The sequence below is a fragment of the Anomalospiza imberbis genome, chromosome 3 (assembly GCF_031753505.1).
Source record: "Anomalospiza imberbis isolate Cuckoo-Finch-1a 21T00152 chromosome 3, ASM3175350v1, whole genome shotgun sequence".
Lineage (NCBI taxonomy): Eukaryota > Metazoa > Chordata > Aves > Passeriformes > Viduidae > Anomalospiza > Anomalospiza imberbis.
Window position 1 is genome coordinate 36,493,393 of NC_089683.1, and position 16,405 is coordinate 36,509,797.

At 37.4% G+C, this 16,405-nt stretch overlaps 1 protein-coding gene across 4 annotated transcripts in view; it reads right to left on the reverse strand.

Moving 5' to 3' along the window:
- Nucleotides 1-955: 955 nt before the first annotated feature.
- The window catches only part of RNGTT (RNA guanylyltransferase and 5'-phosphatase), a 168,700-nt gene continuing 153,250 nt past the window's right edge, over nt 956-16,405 (reverse strand). For 3 of the 4 annotated variants that reach the window (XM_068184019.1, XM_068184021.1, XM_068184020.1), the window contains exons 15-16: nt 6,640-6,763; nt 956-3,780 (exon numbers count right to left, since the gene is read on the reverse strand). In XM_068184019.1, the coding sequence (XP_068040120.1) occupies nt 3,617-3,780; nt 6,640-6,763 (288 nt within the window). In that variant the 3' untranslated portion in view covers nt 956-3,616. Of the gene's footprint in view, nt 3,781-6,636; nt 6,764-16,405 lie in introns of those variants that run through there. The other variant, XM_068184022.1, reaches the window with a different exon arrangement.

Here is a 16,405-nt window from a genome sequence, read left to right on the forward strand (position 1 = left end):
TTTCTCTCTCTGCTGAGTATAGATGAATCCTAGGAAATTACCTTGCTGTGCCATCATCTTTGAGAATACTCTGAAATTGTAAGAGACAATTATGCCTTACACATTATGCAAATATAAAGTCACACCTCTTAGGCACAGAAGCGAAGAGCTGCCATGCAGAGGAGCAGGGATCCTGAAGGACTGCTCCAGTGAAAAACCAAGCCAACAAAAACTATACAGTGTGACGTGCTGGCCCAGGCACATAAATCCCCTTCCTTAATGCACACAGAGCAGAGGACTGAGCAGTGGATAGAGAAGTTACCATACCTCTCCTGGTGTGCTCAAATGTCAGATCTGGTTTGGCATTTGCACTGAAGCACCGCAAAGTCAGAAATGGTTGAGAGAAACACCACAAGAATTGTACACATAAGAAGAACATAACAGCAGTGGAGGCAAAATCATAACTAGAAAGAAATTATAAAAATCAAGATAGGCTTTTTGGCTCCTGAAAAGTGCCACCTAGACAGCTACAGCTTGAAAAAGGAAACTGCCTTATTACAATACAAGTCCAAAGGCTGATCCAAATAGGTGGGCTACCAGCTGTAGGGTCATGCTGAATGATAAATTGTCAGGGAAGACTCCTACAGACCTCCTGCACAACTTTAGATGCAGCAGCAGTTAACACTGAATGGAGAAGCCACACAATATTAGCCTGTCATAGAATATGTACTTCAGGCACCAATTGGTTTCCTTCTGGTTCTATTTGCAGCAAGATCAAATTGCACTTAAGAAGGACACAATGAATCATGGCCACAGCTGGGCTGGGGGGCTCCTACCTCAGAGAAAAGCCACTGAAAAATGTGGACCATTTTCTTGGAGGACTGAACAACAGTAACACCGAGGTATCCTTGTACTTTGCACTGGTACCACAGTACCACTGGAAAGGCATCAAAAGCAAATACATCTTTAGGGAAAGTATTTTAAACCATTGACTTTATTAAAATACATAATACACGGTTTTTAGAGGAATGTACTTACATTTTCTGGAAACTCCACTGAACCCAAATTTTAATTATATATTTAACAAATGACAAAACAGTGGATGAAATCATGCTGTACACCAAAGAATAGACAAGTTAGGGTATTGTTTTCATCATCATCACTATTTTCCTGGCACAGGCTCTTCTTTGCTTTTTAGCTTCAATCTCTTGAATATCTAGTAGCAGAGAAAGGAGGTTTACGTTTCTCATGGCATTAATCTCATGTGGTCCAAGTGGAAGTCCATTTGTTTTCACCACCTTCATTCAAACCTTCCCCAGGAGCCTCCCCTTCCAGAAAAGCAAAGGTGATTGACCTCTCTGAAAAGCTACAGGTCACAGTGCAAGACGAGTTTGACAGTCAAATGTGAACATGGAGCTCTGTTCATTCTCAGAATCATTACTCTTTCAAAATATCCATTTCAAACCAAGAGTGGGAAAAAAGACACTGTCAAAATACAAGGGCCAAAACACATACATGGACTTAGTGGAATGCACATGGAAGACAGCTTGCAGTGCTGCAGCTCTGAAGTAAAAGGTAAATCAGAAGCCAGGTTTTGTTGAAATACAAGATGCAAGAGCTGGGAAGGAGAAAGACGGAAATAACCTGGACACATTCTTAAAAAAATGAAATGTCCAAACCTCACGGAGAAGGCTGTAATCATCACACACACTGCAATTGCCATGAACCATGGAGATCAGTGACAAAGTGTATGTTATGAAAATTTCTCTGACAAGTATAATCTGGGGGAAATTATTCATACTGAGCAAAGAAATAATTAACTGTGTGTTTCAATGCAAGATGCACAGAGGATGCATAGGTTTTCACATCAAATTAATAAGGCTCTTTTTAAGAGATCATTTTGCAACCTTGCATAGGTGATATTATATCTTTTCAATAGATAATGTGCAGAAACTATGTACAGTTGAAAAAAAGAACTTTGATGAAAGCATTTTTTCCCCTCAAGTTTTACCGTAGTATAAAAAGTAACTTATATAACGCCTTCAGTTCTCTAAAACACATATGGAATATCCCAGAAAGAGAAACCAGGAACACCATCTAAATGATGCCGTGTGCATTTATACAACAGGTTGAATCAACCAGAGAAGCCACCACAAAGCAGAGTCATAAAGTTTACATATAGAAAAAAAACAAACAAACCAGGAGTAAATTTTGTTTACAAACATGAAAACTCATTTAAACAAAAATGCATTTTAGTTATAACAAATTAATGACCTTCCCTAATCAGACTACTGAATGCATGGATGACTCACACACTAAGTAAATGACAGAAAGAGCCAATTCAATCCCTGCTTGATAAATGGACAGTAAACTTTAAAATCTGCATTTGGTTTCCAATTAATCCCAGCTCAGAACAACTCCTCCCTTAGACAGCCAGACGGCAACTTCTCAAAACTAATATTATGAACATCTGCCAGTCTGCTGCAACAAAAGCCATTAGGGCATTCATGTGCTTCTTCATTTGGTAAGAAAGAAAGTCCGCCAGAGGATGAGCACAGTGCCACAGGACAGCCAACCCCATCTTTGAAAATGAGTGTCCTGTTCCCTGGGACACTCATTCACTGCCCCACAATGACTTACTTTTGCCCTGCAATTAAGCAAATCAAGAGACTTCCTGTCTGATGTAGCTCTCTTCCACTGAAATTACCTTCTCCTTTACACAGGAGGTGCCTGGCATTTGTTTTGCCATTTTGTACCTGGATGCAAGACTTCATTATCAGCACTGCTTATTACTCTTGCATATCACAGTGATGTGTACTTTTTAGTAGTATTTACAATGGTATCACTGTGGAGAACTAAGCCCTGTACTAGAAACAGTCTCTTTAACAGAGACCTTAATACTAAAGATTTGGTGCATTTCTGATCTACAGATAACAAGGCAAAGCTAAAATCAGCCCACTATACATCTGGCATTAGGTTCAAACATGGGGAGAAAGCAAACATCTAGCACATTCCCTTGTTTCAAAGGGATGCTATTTACAAGAAGAATTTGCTTTTTTAATATTTCAACAACAAAAACTCAGCTAATTTAAAAATTAGAGTAATCTAAGGCGACTTAGTTTTTAATCAACAGAGAACACAAACAATATTGCTGTTTGCTGTTAAACACAAATCTCAAAAATGCAGAGAAACTATGATCTGTTATACTATGGGTGACAAATCACAGCCAGTTTAATAACAACAGTAAAAAAAACACTTCTGCTTTTTTTAAACACAGCTCCTAAAAAGTACGGCATCCCAGTATTTCCTCAGTTCCAGACTGCTGACATTATAAATTAAAGGTGAAAAGAGATCCATGTATAAACAAGGCAGCTTTTCACTGACTTAATTGTACTTGGTTCTTGTCTAAACCTTTGGAAATTTAATCCTCAAATACCATAAGGTAAGGTTGAATTTCTCAGTTACAAAACAACGTCCGTTTATAAGTGGAATTCAGAAAAACAAAACAAAATGAAAACCAAACTCAAAAAACACACACAAGTATTTAAAGCAATCCGAATCTCTGTTTTCCCAGCCTTCACACTTGCATGTCACCTTCTGGAGAAATGTACACACAGAGTCTTCTGAGGCCAAAGCCCTATGTTATGGTACGAGGTCTTTTGGGTGGTGGGGGTGGCATGAGTTCAGTGTCAGGATCAAGGTGGTGCTTCCGCGTCTGTCCTTGGGAAGCTGCTGCACATCTGTCAATGAACTCAAACAGCATCTCCTTTGTCACTGGGTTCTGGATGCTGTTGCAGACAGCTGGGAACAAAGAATATATTCTCATGTAACTAAACTGATTTGTTCTAGTCGGCCCTTCAATAACTTCACCCCCTCTTGGCAAAATAACAACATACTCTGGCTCAAGTATTAAGCCTTAAACACACGCTTTGACTAGGTGGTTGTGTCTGGAGTCACGAATCTCTGCTCTGCCCCCCAGAGAGCAAAGCAATGCCGTGGACCTCTACTCCCATGGGAGTCTCTCTTTCTAAAACAAACTAAAGGCACATATGTGTGTAAGGCTTCCTGAAGCAACTATAAAACCACCAAGAACTGACATCCTACTGAGGCAAGGAACAGCAACGAGGGCCTTGTGAGACATGGCTTTGAAACACACATCAAGTCCAAGTAGACAGAAACAAGACTGGCTTCTAATATTGAAAATGTCTAAATTATGGCAACTTATTTTTTTCACCAGTAAGTACTATAAATACCCTAAACCTGCAATGCACAGTCCTTTTTTTTTAACCCATATACCTTCATGGGGCAGAAAGACTTGACACCAAGCAAATGGCATGTCTAGAGCACCAGACTATAGGATGGAGGAGCAGCCATGGTGCTGTGTGGTGGCCAAGGCCCACATGCACAGGCACTCTTGGGGTACTTAACACAACTCCCCAGACCACAGTTTGTAAGTCATGGTCCATGGGATTTTATGGAACAAATAAATAGGCTTACTTCACTTTAAACAAATGAAATATTTTTTAATGTTTTCCTATGTAACTTTGTATTCCTCTAATTAATCCTCCTGAGAGACTCAGAGGAGAAAAAAAAAAAAAGGAAAAAAGGAGCATGAAATTAAGTGGGAATCCTACAACTATCTTGGAAGAAAGCACAAAATGATTAGAGGGTAATTGATAGCATGTAAGGGCTGGCCACAGTAAAGATGCAATTTCCATGCAAAACAATCTCCTGACCCCCTAGAGCACTAAATGTTAGGACTCCTTAAAATGTACTTGCAATGTAGCATTGTTATGAAAAACGATTCACAAAAACATTCCTTTCTTTTCCTGCAGAACACCAGAACCAAAGGATTACTTTACAATTAGTAAAGCGCCTTTCTGGAATTATTTTTAATTATCTCACTATTTTTGCTGAAAAGGTGCTTTAAGAGTTGCACAATATTTTAACTTTAGCAGTTGGGAAGCATTACGATTACCATTAATTTAGGAACAAAATTCCAGTCTCATGGCAACTGGTTTAACTCATGTAACTCATGTAACAGTAACTCATATAACTGGTCTATCAAATTTTGAGTGCTGCCTTAGCTTAATCACTCAAAAAGACCTCCTCTTTTCAATCTGAAAGGTAATGAAGTCCAAAAGCAATATCCAGACAGATGTTTATTTTGTTGCTATTTCAACCATGGCAAAAAATAAATAGCATTTTTCATCAAGAGAAAGCTAATAGAGGAGAGAGGATCTAGAGAAAGAAGTCTCAAATGATAACTTTTGGAGATTTTGAAAAATGATCGAAAGTGAAAACTCAAAGCCAAAAGAAAACTTTCTGTTCTGAAAATTCCTATAGAAAATTTGAAATATATCCTAAAAATTCTTACTGTAGTATTTAGTTTTCTTTTGATTTTAATTTTTAGGAAGTTCACTGTGTTTTGGGAGAAAAAAGGTCAGGAATAACAAAACTGCTCTACAAATGGAGAAAATGAGAAAACAGACAAATACATATGCTCTTAAGAATAAAGGAATGAAGAATATGCTATTCATAAAAAAAATTAGAAAACTCCAGGGAAAACGAACTATTGAAACACTAAGGTGAACCAGAGAAGAAAAATTTAGGTCATGGTCACAAAGAGATGTCATTGTACTTGTATGACTTTTGTAGTCCATTCCTCTTTCCTGACAGGACTGCTCAGCAAGTATTTCAGCTACATTCTGTGCTAGTTCCCTAAGGCGCCAATAGATTTATAATCTCCTCTCCAGAAAAATGACCACATTGTGTTTATTCAAGAAAATCTACTCACTGCTCAAGCAGAAATACAAGTAGAAGGGTCTAGAGAAAATCCTGCATCAGCACTAGTAATTAGCATGGTCTTAAATATGATTAAATTTCATTTTGGCACTTAACAAAAGTCAGTGTCAATATGTTTATTGCTACTCAGCCTTGCACATACTTCTATTCAAACTCTTATACTTAATCTCAAAGTAAATATTATCCTTTAATTTACAATATTTGGCAAAATACTTTTTGGTAGAGGAACATAAAAGTTTTGTAACTCTGCATAAACATAAACCTTTCATTAGTTTCCCTGCTCCATTGTTTGTGTAACTATTGTTGAAACTCAAGATGACATTTTTCTCCTATTAATTTTCTAGCCCATCTGCCAAATAATGGTTTTGGCATTCTAATGGATTTTTTGTTTAACTAATTCCACTCATAATGTGCCAGTTTGCATTACATCCCAGCAAGCCAACACAACACTAGGCACTGATGTCAGCTGAAGCGATGCTATTGTAAAAAAAAACTTTCTTGGCTCTGACTTGAAAGGCATGCCCTGCCATTTAAAGTTATCTTTGCACAAGTGTTTGCAGTTCTGCAAAGACTTAGGCACTTGATTCTTGATTCTGTATTACCTGTTAAATTCTGCATCAGAGTATTAGTTTGACTGACTTTATCAAATAACTTTGCAGCCAGAGGATTCATGCTATCTAAAAACTAGTGATGGCATAAGCATTTGCAAGATGAGGCATTACTTTAATAAGTTAGAGGAGTCAGGACTCAGACCATAAATGAGAACACAGAGTGCCTTTCCTACCTAGAACAGAACAGAGGTAAAACATTAAAATTTTAGCCTAAGAAACTTCTAAAGCAAATTGCTCTACTCACCTATGGCAGTGCTGTAGGCATTTGGAAAGCTTTTGTCTATCCTCTGTCTCATGAAGACCCAGCTGTTGTTCTCAAACTTGCACTCTATAATTTTGTTGTCGTACTGTTTGAGTTCTTTTGTCACCTGTAAAAAAAAATTGTTTAGGATAAACAGATTTTAATTCACAATTTTTTTTCTTTCAGGCATAAATAATAGAAGATCAAAAGCTGCCCTGCATTTTTCAGCAACATGCCTCCATCCTACACGAAAAAAATTGCACAGAATACATCTCCATTTTACATATGCTTAGCTACTTAACATTTAAAAAGTACTTTTCAAATTTGCTGTCAATATTCAGCAATTATATTATGCTAAAACATCAGCAGTGCTTACAGAGGGGGGAAAAAAGTCACTTCTGGCCCAAATGCAAATAGGTTTCCATGGGAATAAACTGCTTCCAGTTTAAGTGCTACTGCCAGCCTAAGTGCACAAAATGTGTTATCCATGTTTCATCAACCTTCTTTGCTGAAGGTCTTGCAGCAAAATGTCAGATTTCAATACTGGAAAAAGATTACAAAAAATAATTTCACTCTTTACATGACTGAGGTTTTTTCTTTTCTTCCTTTTTCTTTCTTAATTTTTCTTTAAAAATTAAGATTGTAACTTCAAATAATGCAGACTTTCAAATGGCATATATTCTAAATCTCCTTCAGGCCTCTCTTTATTGATTCATAGATTTGTCAGCAGCCAATATCCTGAGCTATTTGTCTCTCTATTTGGCAACACTGTGTGGTTTGGAAATGTAGTTTATATGCATTGGACTTTGTAGTTGTTTTGGCCACTTCATCCTATGCATCCTAATCTATGATACAATGCAAAAATTTTCATGTAGCCATGGTAACCTGAGAACCTTATCTAGCGCTTTAACAATTTTACCCATATACTTCACTTTGTTCCAAAGAGCCTCTTCAGCACTATGAAGCTGTATTTAACTGCTAGCTGTGTTTAGTTGCTATAGTTTACCAATAAAAAGCTGCACAAGGTAACGTAACACTTTGGATTCAGGATCTTGTCAAGCGCTCTCATAAAAAGGAGGTGGTTATTGCAATTCATTAGCATAATTTTTCACCTCTGTTGTCTACTTGCTCCTGAGCAGTGACATGGGAATTTACTACTGACAGAGAGATGCAGATTTGAGAAAGGCCATAGCTGTCTCCAGACAGCTTAATAGCACATACAGTGGAAAAACCCATGACCCCCTTTTCCATTAACTCGCAGATAAAGACAATTAATTAAGGAAATGGTTCTGAGCATGGATCAAGTCCTCCTATACTGTACAGTACAAGATTTGATAAGCAGAATCCTAACACTGTTGGCATTTAATCTGAATACTTGTGTTCACTCCTGGATAAGGAGCCCTAAGATTCTACTTGTCAAGTAAACATGGAATTTTAAAACTCGCTTACAATTGAGTCCTGTCGTGCTGCAGGACTGACAAGAGTTAGAGTCAGGTTTTCATGTCACACACTATTCTTTATCCATTCCAGCACCTGCAAAGAGTTTTTTTTCCTTAAATCATTTACTGCTGAAGTGGAGTTTATGTCTTCTGTTGACTAGTAGATTGCTCAGATTAGCAATATTTTCCTTTACAGAATGCTCTACACAGCACTGCACTTTTTCCATCTGCACTGAAAAGCTACATGCAGTCCACAGGTTTGACTGACACGTGTTTATGGATGCTTTATGTTTCATTAGGTGTATGTAGGAAAACACAACATCATTTTCCAGTGTACTATGGATACATAAACCCAGGAAGAAACTCCTGGCTGTGCAGTGCCTTGGGAAGATATATTGAAAACAGCTGCCTAGTGGATGTGGGGGCAGAAGGGGGTATGGCCACATGTCTGATTTTCTGCCAAAGCAGGGAAATACTAGAAAGATCACCTGATAGAGAAGGAAATGTATAAAATTGCAGGTAATGACTTCAACTAACCACCCACCTCATAAGGTTTTCTCATGGTTTATCATTCTTCTGGTGTTCAGATGCTCAGAATAGCAATAATTTAGATGGCAGCTTTATCTGACTGTGGCAATTAAGCAATATTATTAACTATCGAGAGACTTGCTTGGCCATTCATTAGCAATCTGGAAGATGGATCTTTCCACAAAATATGAACACCTGCCAAAGCATTGACCTAAATGAATTTTCCCATTAGAAAACTGGTGATCACAGCCTTTAATGATTGCAAGATGCAGTAATTACTTTACAAAGGAAGAAATACAGCACCTACTACTATTCCCTGTACTTTGTTAAGTGACCTTAGTCTTATATAGCTACTTACTCTAATATAAAAGAACCTTTTAGCAACTGCTGGACATTTGATTAAAACTACACATATTCTGAGCAAAACACACTTTCAGTATTATAAACACTCTTCCACTATTGCATCTTAGTAGACTTCTAAATGGTATTGTTTACACAAAGGACTGAACAAGACTGCAGTGATTCTTGTATCCATAATTCACATCTACCTACCATGCATATGCTACTTTCTGGTATTTCAGATTCAAAGTGGGACAGGGAAACCATCAAATTTAACTGTCTAGAAATTCCTTCCCTTTGGAAATGAATTCTCAGCTGCTCAACACAGTGTCTTCTCAATTCTCCCTTTGCAGTGTATTCATCCTTCCTTCCCTTTAAACCTTACAGTCCATAGCAGTATTTGAATAATGCACCATCACTTCTCTTACTGAGAGGTACTTCTAGCTTCTAGTGCATCACAGAAGGTCAGTTAGGAATGATGGCAGTTCTCAGCCAAAATGCTTATCCTCAGTGCTGGTACAGTGCCAGTGCTTCTGCCATACTGTTGATAAAAGGCCTTGAACCAGCATTCAGGAATTTCAAGACAGAAACTCTCACCACACTAAGGACTCCATGGAGCCTTCCTTAATTAAACATTTATTCCTTAGCCTATTTTCGGACAGCCAGTCAGAATTAGAATCCCAAAGGATCAAGTCTTGGACATGGGGCTGTCAGAGGTGGTGTGCATCAGAACAGTAGCACTGGTCTGGGCAACAACTGTGTCCTGGGCAAGGACAAACACCAACTTGTGCACTTATTTCTTTTCAAGAGGAAGGAAATTGTTCAGCAGCAGCAATGTTCAGCGTTCCTGCCCATATTTGATCTAATCATCAGGAAACAACCTATTTGCCCAACAGAAGTAATTTCCAAAAACACAGAGGAGCATCCTTTTGGATGATTCAGTACATTACTGCAAGGTGTGACTGAAAAAAACCGGGCTTGAGCTGCATCCCCATTTCAGCAATAGTTCAGTAACAAAGAAGATTGATGTAATACAACACTATTGCCTAAGAATGTCAGATTACATGATATCTTCCCCTGCCTGTTGAGAAAGGCTTCCCCCAACATCATCATCTGGGCTATTCACTGGGAAGAACTTCAGTGGCATAAGCTTATTTCTTTTTTAAGAATGAAGACAGTTAAAGCTTAGAAAATCTCTCATTTTCCAGGCTCCTTCTACACCCTATGTTCTGAAAGAAATTAAAAATATATTTAAAAAAATTAAAATATCTAACCCATTTCAAATTTTCTTGCCTGGCTGAATAATGGAGTCATTTTGAGATGAGTAACATGCAGCCACAGTTTATGTTAAATTAGAGCAAAATATGGAAAAAACCCTAATATATCCAGCTGAGAAAGAGCAGAACCCATTTAAATTGAATGTAGTTAGGTCCAGTCTCATGAAGATGCCTTTACTATCTCTTCTGACTACCAGCAGCTAATGCTTTTCCGTGTCTCTCCACAGGGCATCTGACTGTCAGACTGGTCCATCATTCCATTCAAACATTAGTCTCATCACCCTTAACTCCAAAGGAGAATTAAATTCCGGGACAAGCTCCTACTCTACATAAGAGGCAATAACAATGCAAATTTAGGTTTTAAGGTAATTAAGTTGGTATTTCAGAAAGCATGTCTACAATGGACAGGCTTAAATTTACAAATTCATCTACTTTTCCCATTTTCAAGTTCTTTAGAAAGAAAAAAGGAGATTTATTTAAATAAATGGAGACTTGGCTGAAAGAAGTCTTATGGGTCCATATGCATGTTTTTTTCAAAGCAACTGAAATTATTTCAGTTTAGTAAACAATCCCCTTAAAAGAAAGTGATGCTTCTAAGCAAAATCTTAAAACATTCTATTTCAAATTCTTTTCTCTTTAAATGCCTTTTTTGCTGCACTTTCCCCCCTATTACCAAACATAGATAGAAAAGCATTCTTCAATTCACCCATTTCTATTCTTACTCCACACTCCTAGTCATCAGCCAATTTTTAATGTCCCAGAAGAAAATATCATAATAGTACATGCACAAAAACCTTCACTTCTATGAAAGAAAAAAATGAGCAAAAGCAGCCGTTGAAGTCTTACAAAATTAAAAACATCGTTATTTTCAAATAGAGAATTAAAAAGCAAAAGGAACCATAACATAAAGGCAAGATGGATTTTAAATGCAATGGGTTTCTATTTTCTAAGAAGAATCTGCCTTTTTATAGCTAGCATGAGCAATGAAGGCATTTCTTTTTTATATGCTCAAATACACAAACTGTTTGTTTTCTTTTTTTAAACATTAAGTTCCAATGCCTGGAGGCGAGAAAAGTTTAGAGCTGCTACATAAGGCCTAGAAAGTAATTCCCTCTCTTGCTGATATCATAACCACATTTTCTCCATTAGGATACATTCCCACAGCCAAAGCGAACAAACAAGCCAAAGAGGCACATCCCAAAATAAATTATCAGCTGTGTGGTCATGAAGGAGAAACCTTTTGGTCGCTTCCCAGTCTCTTACTGCAGGAGAACTGGAGTCCCATACCTCCCTTAGGAGGTCACCCTGCAAAAATAAATCACATTCTTGTAAGAACTGTCCAAAACCATGACAAGTGTGAGTTGCCTGTCCTGAGGGTATTGGGATATACTCAGGCACAAATGACAGTCTAGTAAATAAAACCTCTATAGCAAAACACCACATCTCAAATTCCATTATCTGTATTAGTCTCCACTGTTGTGGCTGCCCTCAACTGCAAAGTATGAGAGACTATTTCCAAACTTCTCCAGTGGCGTGGAATGTCCAAGACAAAGGGAGAATTAAGCTGCCTACTGGTACTATGACTCCACAGCAGTAAGGCAACATCTGAAGATCAGGGAGATGCAATCATAACAGTCAGAGAACAAAAAGAAGAATTACATGGGAATTTGAGGAAACAAAGAGGGGTCAAGACTTTGAAGGAATAAGATGGAGACAGAAAAAATAAAGAAGCAGCAGTAACAAAGTAAAACAGCTTCTGAAGATAGACAGATAAACCAAACTCAAAGCAAGGTCTTTTTAAAGACCAAACACTTAAAGGTGATGAACTCTAAGGACATTCATGTCAAACCAAGGCAATTGAGAGGAAATTAGGTGTGAGAAACAGGGATCCTTTGAAAGCACTCTTACATGTGATTGCTGGTGAGGTCATGAATATAAGAAATTCTAATCACTTGAGTAAGAACATCTGAGACAGTCATTAGACATGAAGTTATTAGAGCTCCCGGCACCTACAGGGCACAGACCAGCACCAAACACAGATCCCAAGCTGTTCATTCAGTGCTTCTTCCTAACTCTTGGACTGTTTGTTCAGATGCTTTTCAAGAACTTTTTTGCCCATTCACATAAAGTACCTCATGCTTTTCATAGTCAAACTTCACAAAAAATAAAAAATTTACAAATTGCATGGTTACTAAATGCCTGTTCACATAAGTTGTGTATACTGAACCACGTGAATACTATCTGCTGGAAAAAGTTACCAGTTAATATGCTTTGTATTTTTGCTCAAGCACAAACAGATTTTGTAATGCAGCTTAATACCTATTTCTTTATACAGTTCAAGAGATTATTTTATCAAACCATAGATTTCTTGCTAAACTAAACATACTGATTGTGTTTCCTTTTTAAGGAATGTATTACCCAACAAATGGTTATCAGCTTGGGTAAACACAATGCAGTTGAGACAGTTATTTAAAAGTGCACCTATGCTGCTTCTTATGTACATAGGAAACAGAAATGCTCCAATTTAGAGATGTCATTCCTGAAAAAGAATATTAAGAAATATAAAATTTTAGCATTTTTGTTCATGTTCGTTCAACCACAATGTTAACACCAAGCACTGTAGAATCAAGGGAAAAGCAAAGAAGAAAAATCAGGTTTACAAATTACAAGAATGAGGCTTTTTTAATTTGTGGATTTTGTTTGTTTTTCACGTCCAGTGTCTAGCACTCTCAGTTCATTATTTAGTCTTTCTTTTTAACATATAATATTTTCTCAAAGAATCTCTCATTCTTATGTGTAGTGATTAAAAATATGGATACTGTTTTCTGATACATATAATGGGTCGGAGTCCTGGGGTTTTCCTGGCAAGAGACAGATGGAAACGCCAGAAATAAAAAGCTTTCCTCTTATTAGTGATATTACAAGTTTAATGACTTTCAGTGCCAGCTGGAAATAGATTTCTTAATGTATCCTGGAAGGTTTCCTGTACACCTGACCTTGCAACACCATTTCAACTATCTGGAAGAAACCAATGTTTTCCTGAGCTTTTCTTTGGACTCTCAGAGGAACACACTGGTATCTATGAGAAAGCAGGTAACTGGTAACTGCTTAGACCAACATGTGGGAATAGACATGTGTTTGCACAAATGTTTTGCTCAGTGATCACTCTTCTAGATTTTTTGTTTTTTTAATACTTTTATATGTCTCATTTTACTCAATGGTAAAGCCATTTGCCACAGCAAGCCAATGAACTCTTTGAACATTTCTGGGCATTATAGCTCAGGCATCTACATTACTCAAAGAGCAGCTGACTTTCCTGCTAGACATTGACATCTCCACCTAATTCCTAAGAGAACCCTAAAGCTTTAAAAAATCCTATTTACTTTTAATCATCATCAAGAATGGGACACAGAGATTTGGGTGTCCATATACATCTTGAAAAGTTGAATGAAACAAAGTAATAAATTATTGTCCTCCTAGATTTATATGCCTTTCCCCTGCACTCTAATCATCACAGGTCTCTGGATTAAAGAAAAAAAATCTGTATGTCTCCTGTAAAAACTGAGAAACTGAAGAATTCTGTGCTGAGGATTTGTGAACTTGGCATAGCTCTGCTGTGATGAGTTCTTAAATAAAGTCTTGTTGAAAAAGCAGCTCATATAATTCTGACCCTCAGCATGCTGATGAAAGAGCAAGAAACTCTCAGGGGAACTGCAGAAACACCCAGGCATTAAGGGAGCAGCAATAGAGCTCTCAAAGCAAGTTGTCAGTGTGACCTTACTGCAGAGAGGATGTGCATTTGGTGCAAACAGAGCTTCACCTGCTCTACAGCTCATGAATTTGTCGGAAGAGGTAAAAACAATGCTCTGCAAGCACCTGGGTAACTTTGCAGAGGCCAAAGATAGCTAACTTGGTTTTGGCACATCATAAATAATTGTGCTAATAATAATAATAATAATAATAATCCCTGGAGACAGTACTGAAACTTGAAAGTGTTTAAGTTCCAAAGGCAGATGCAAGCATAGTAGTAAAATGCCACAGCAAACTGCAGAACTGGTCAGCAGGTTATGCAAAAAACAAATAAACAACAACAACAACAAAACAAACAAACAAAAACCACATCAAAACCTTTCAGTGAAGGACAAGGAATTCACAGGAGATTTCTGAAGAAAAAGCCACCCCATCAGAAAGGTAAGCAACTGTACAAGAGGGAAGAGAACAAGGATATACAGTGCAATCTGGCAAAAAAAAGCTGAAATTATAATATAGAAATGATTCTGTGAGAAAATATTTCACTCACAGCCTGATACATTTTGAGGACTGTACCTCTGCTTGCCATGATCTAGCTTGTGAAAGCCAGTCTTAATTCTCATTTGTGCTTTGTTCACTCAGACTGCTTTTGCAAAAGGGAGCCTGCCCCAAACAGGGAGTGCTACATAATGAGACACAAAGATCCAGGAGACAAGAGTTATACATTACTAGTAAAGAATATAGTTTGAAAACACCACTTAGCTCATTCATAAATTATTAATTCTTAAGGCTTATTATTCTCAGTTTGCAAATGGGGAAGAAAGAGATGGTTTGTGGCCACACCACAGGGAAAGCATTTACCCCCCATTAGGTTCTCGAAACCCAATCTTAATTATCCCTCAGGTACTTACACTCATGCTACCAAGAAATCTTGTGACACAGGGCAGCTGAAATCTTGTTAATAATTTATCAGCAGAAACCCAAACAAGTCTTCCAGAGACAAAGCAATGCTATCACTATTTTATAATCACTTTGGCAACACTATTCCTACACCTCAAAATAAATTAAAGAGAACTTAGATGATTGTGACAGAATAGGACTAGGTGTTTTTGTGACATTTGCTGCCTTTCACATGATGGAATTCACCTCCAATAGGACGGATTTCCAGACAAATGTTTGTGCTTCTAACACACAGATTTTACAGGGTACTTTCTCATATTACTGTTTTTCATCTGTTCATCTGTACCCAAGCTCTTGCTATTGTAGGGGTCTTAGTTAGTCTGGTTTTACCTGTACTTCTTACACCATACAAAGGATTCTGTCACTTGCTGTCACACAACCAGGGATGGGTTAGAGGGAGACTCCACAGGGCTGGGCTATCAGGAGCTTCCCAGCAGCCTTTCTATGGAAGGAAAAACTACTTTTACAAGCTCAGACACTATCTGATGGCTATTCATGTGAGATCCAGCTCTACAAGCTCTTATTCTTGTAAATTATATGCCTTTGAGCAGCTTCAGAAGATCAATTAGCCCACACTAGTGTCATCAGGATTGGGCCCTAAACCTAATTCTTGTTATTTCTTATCTGGCTTCAGAAAAGTTCTCTAGAAACGGTGGGTTTATACTCTTTCAGAAAGATGCCAAATCATATCAGAATACACCAAAAGAAATTTAAACTAAAATCCAAAGCATCAAGTAATTGCAAGTGAGTCTTTTAAACCCACTTTTACTCATAACAACACACAGCTTTCAAATTACAGCCATTAAGAATCATATTCTTTTCTTCCATTTAGATCCCAAACAACCACTTGCTTACAGTTTTTTCCCCATAAATCAAAATTCACCACTGAGAACAACTGTGTCAACACTATAAGGAAATTTGTTTGCTGTGTTAAATTGAGCTTCAAAGCATGAACTGAACACACATTTGTGATCACAAGTAATGCCTCTTCTTATATCCATTCAAGGGGTTTACCTTATTACAGCTTATTATAAATGTACTGTCTAAAATGCAGCAGCATGACTGTTCCATTTCCAGGCCCTAATTTTATGATAATCATATGTAATATATTCATATGTCTACTTCACTGCCTAACAAAGCCCAAACCAGTTAGCAGATCTGCTTCCCTCATGTTTCAAATTTCTTTACCTCAGAACGTTACTGAAAAACAACATTAAGAAAGATATAATCAAAATTATACTCTGTATCTTGCAGTATAGTAGACAAACAAAGGAATATATCATTGGAGGCTGAATCTGGCATACTGACTTTATCAAATACTGGTATCTAAGTGGTATGTAAATTATTCAACATGCTATGCAAGCATTATTAGAATTATGGGGGTAGGGAGCAAGATTATAAATTTATAAATGTTTTCAACATCTAGAAACCCTATTAATACTTGAAAACGTTGGGATTGTACAGAGAGAATGTGCA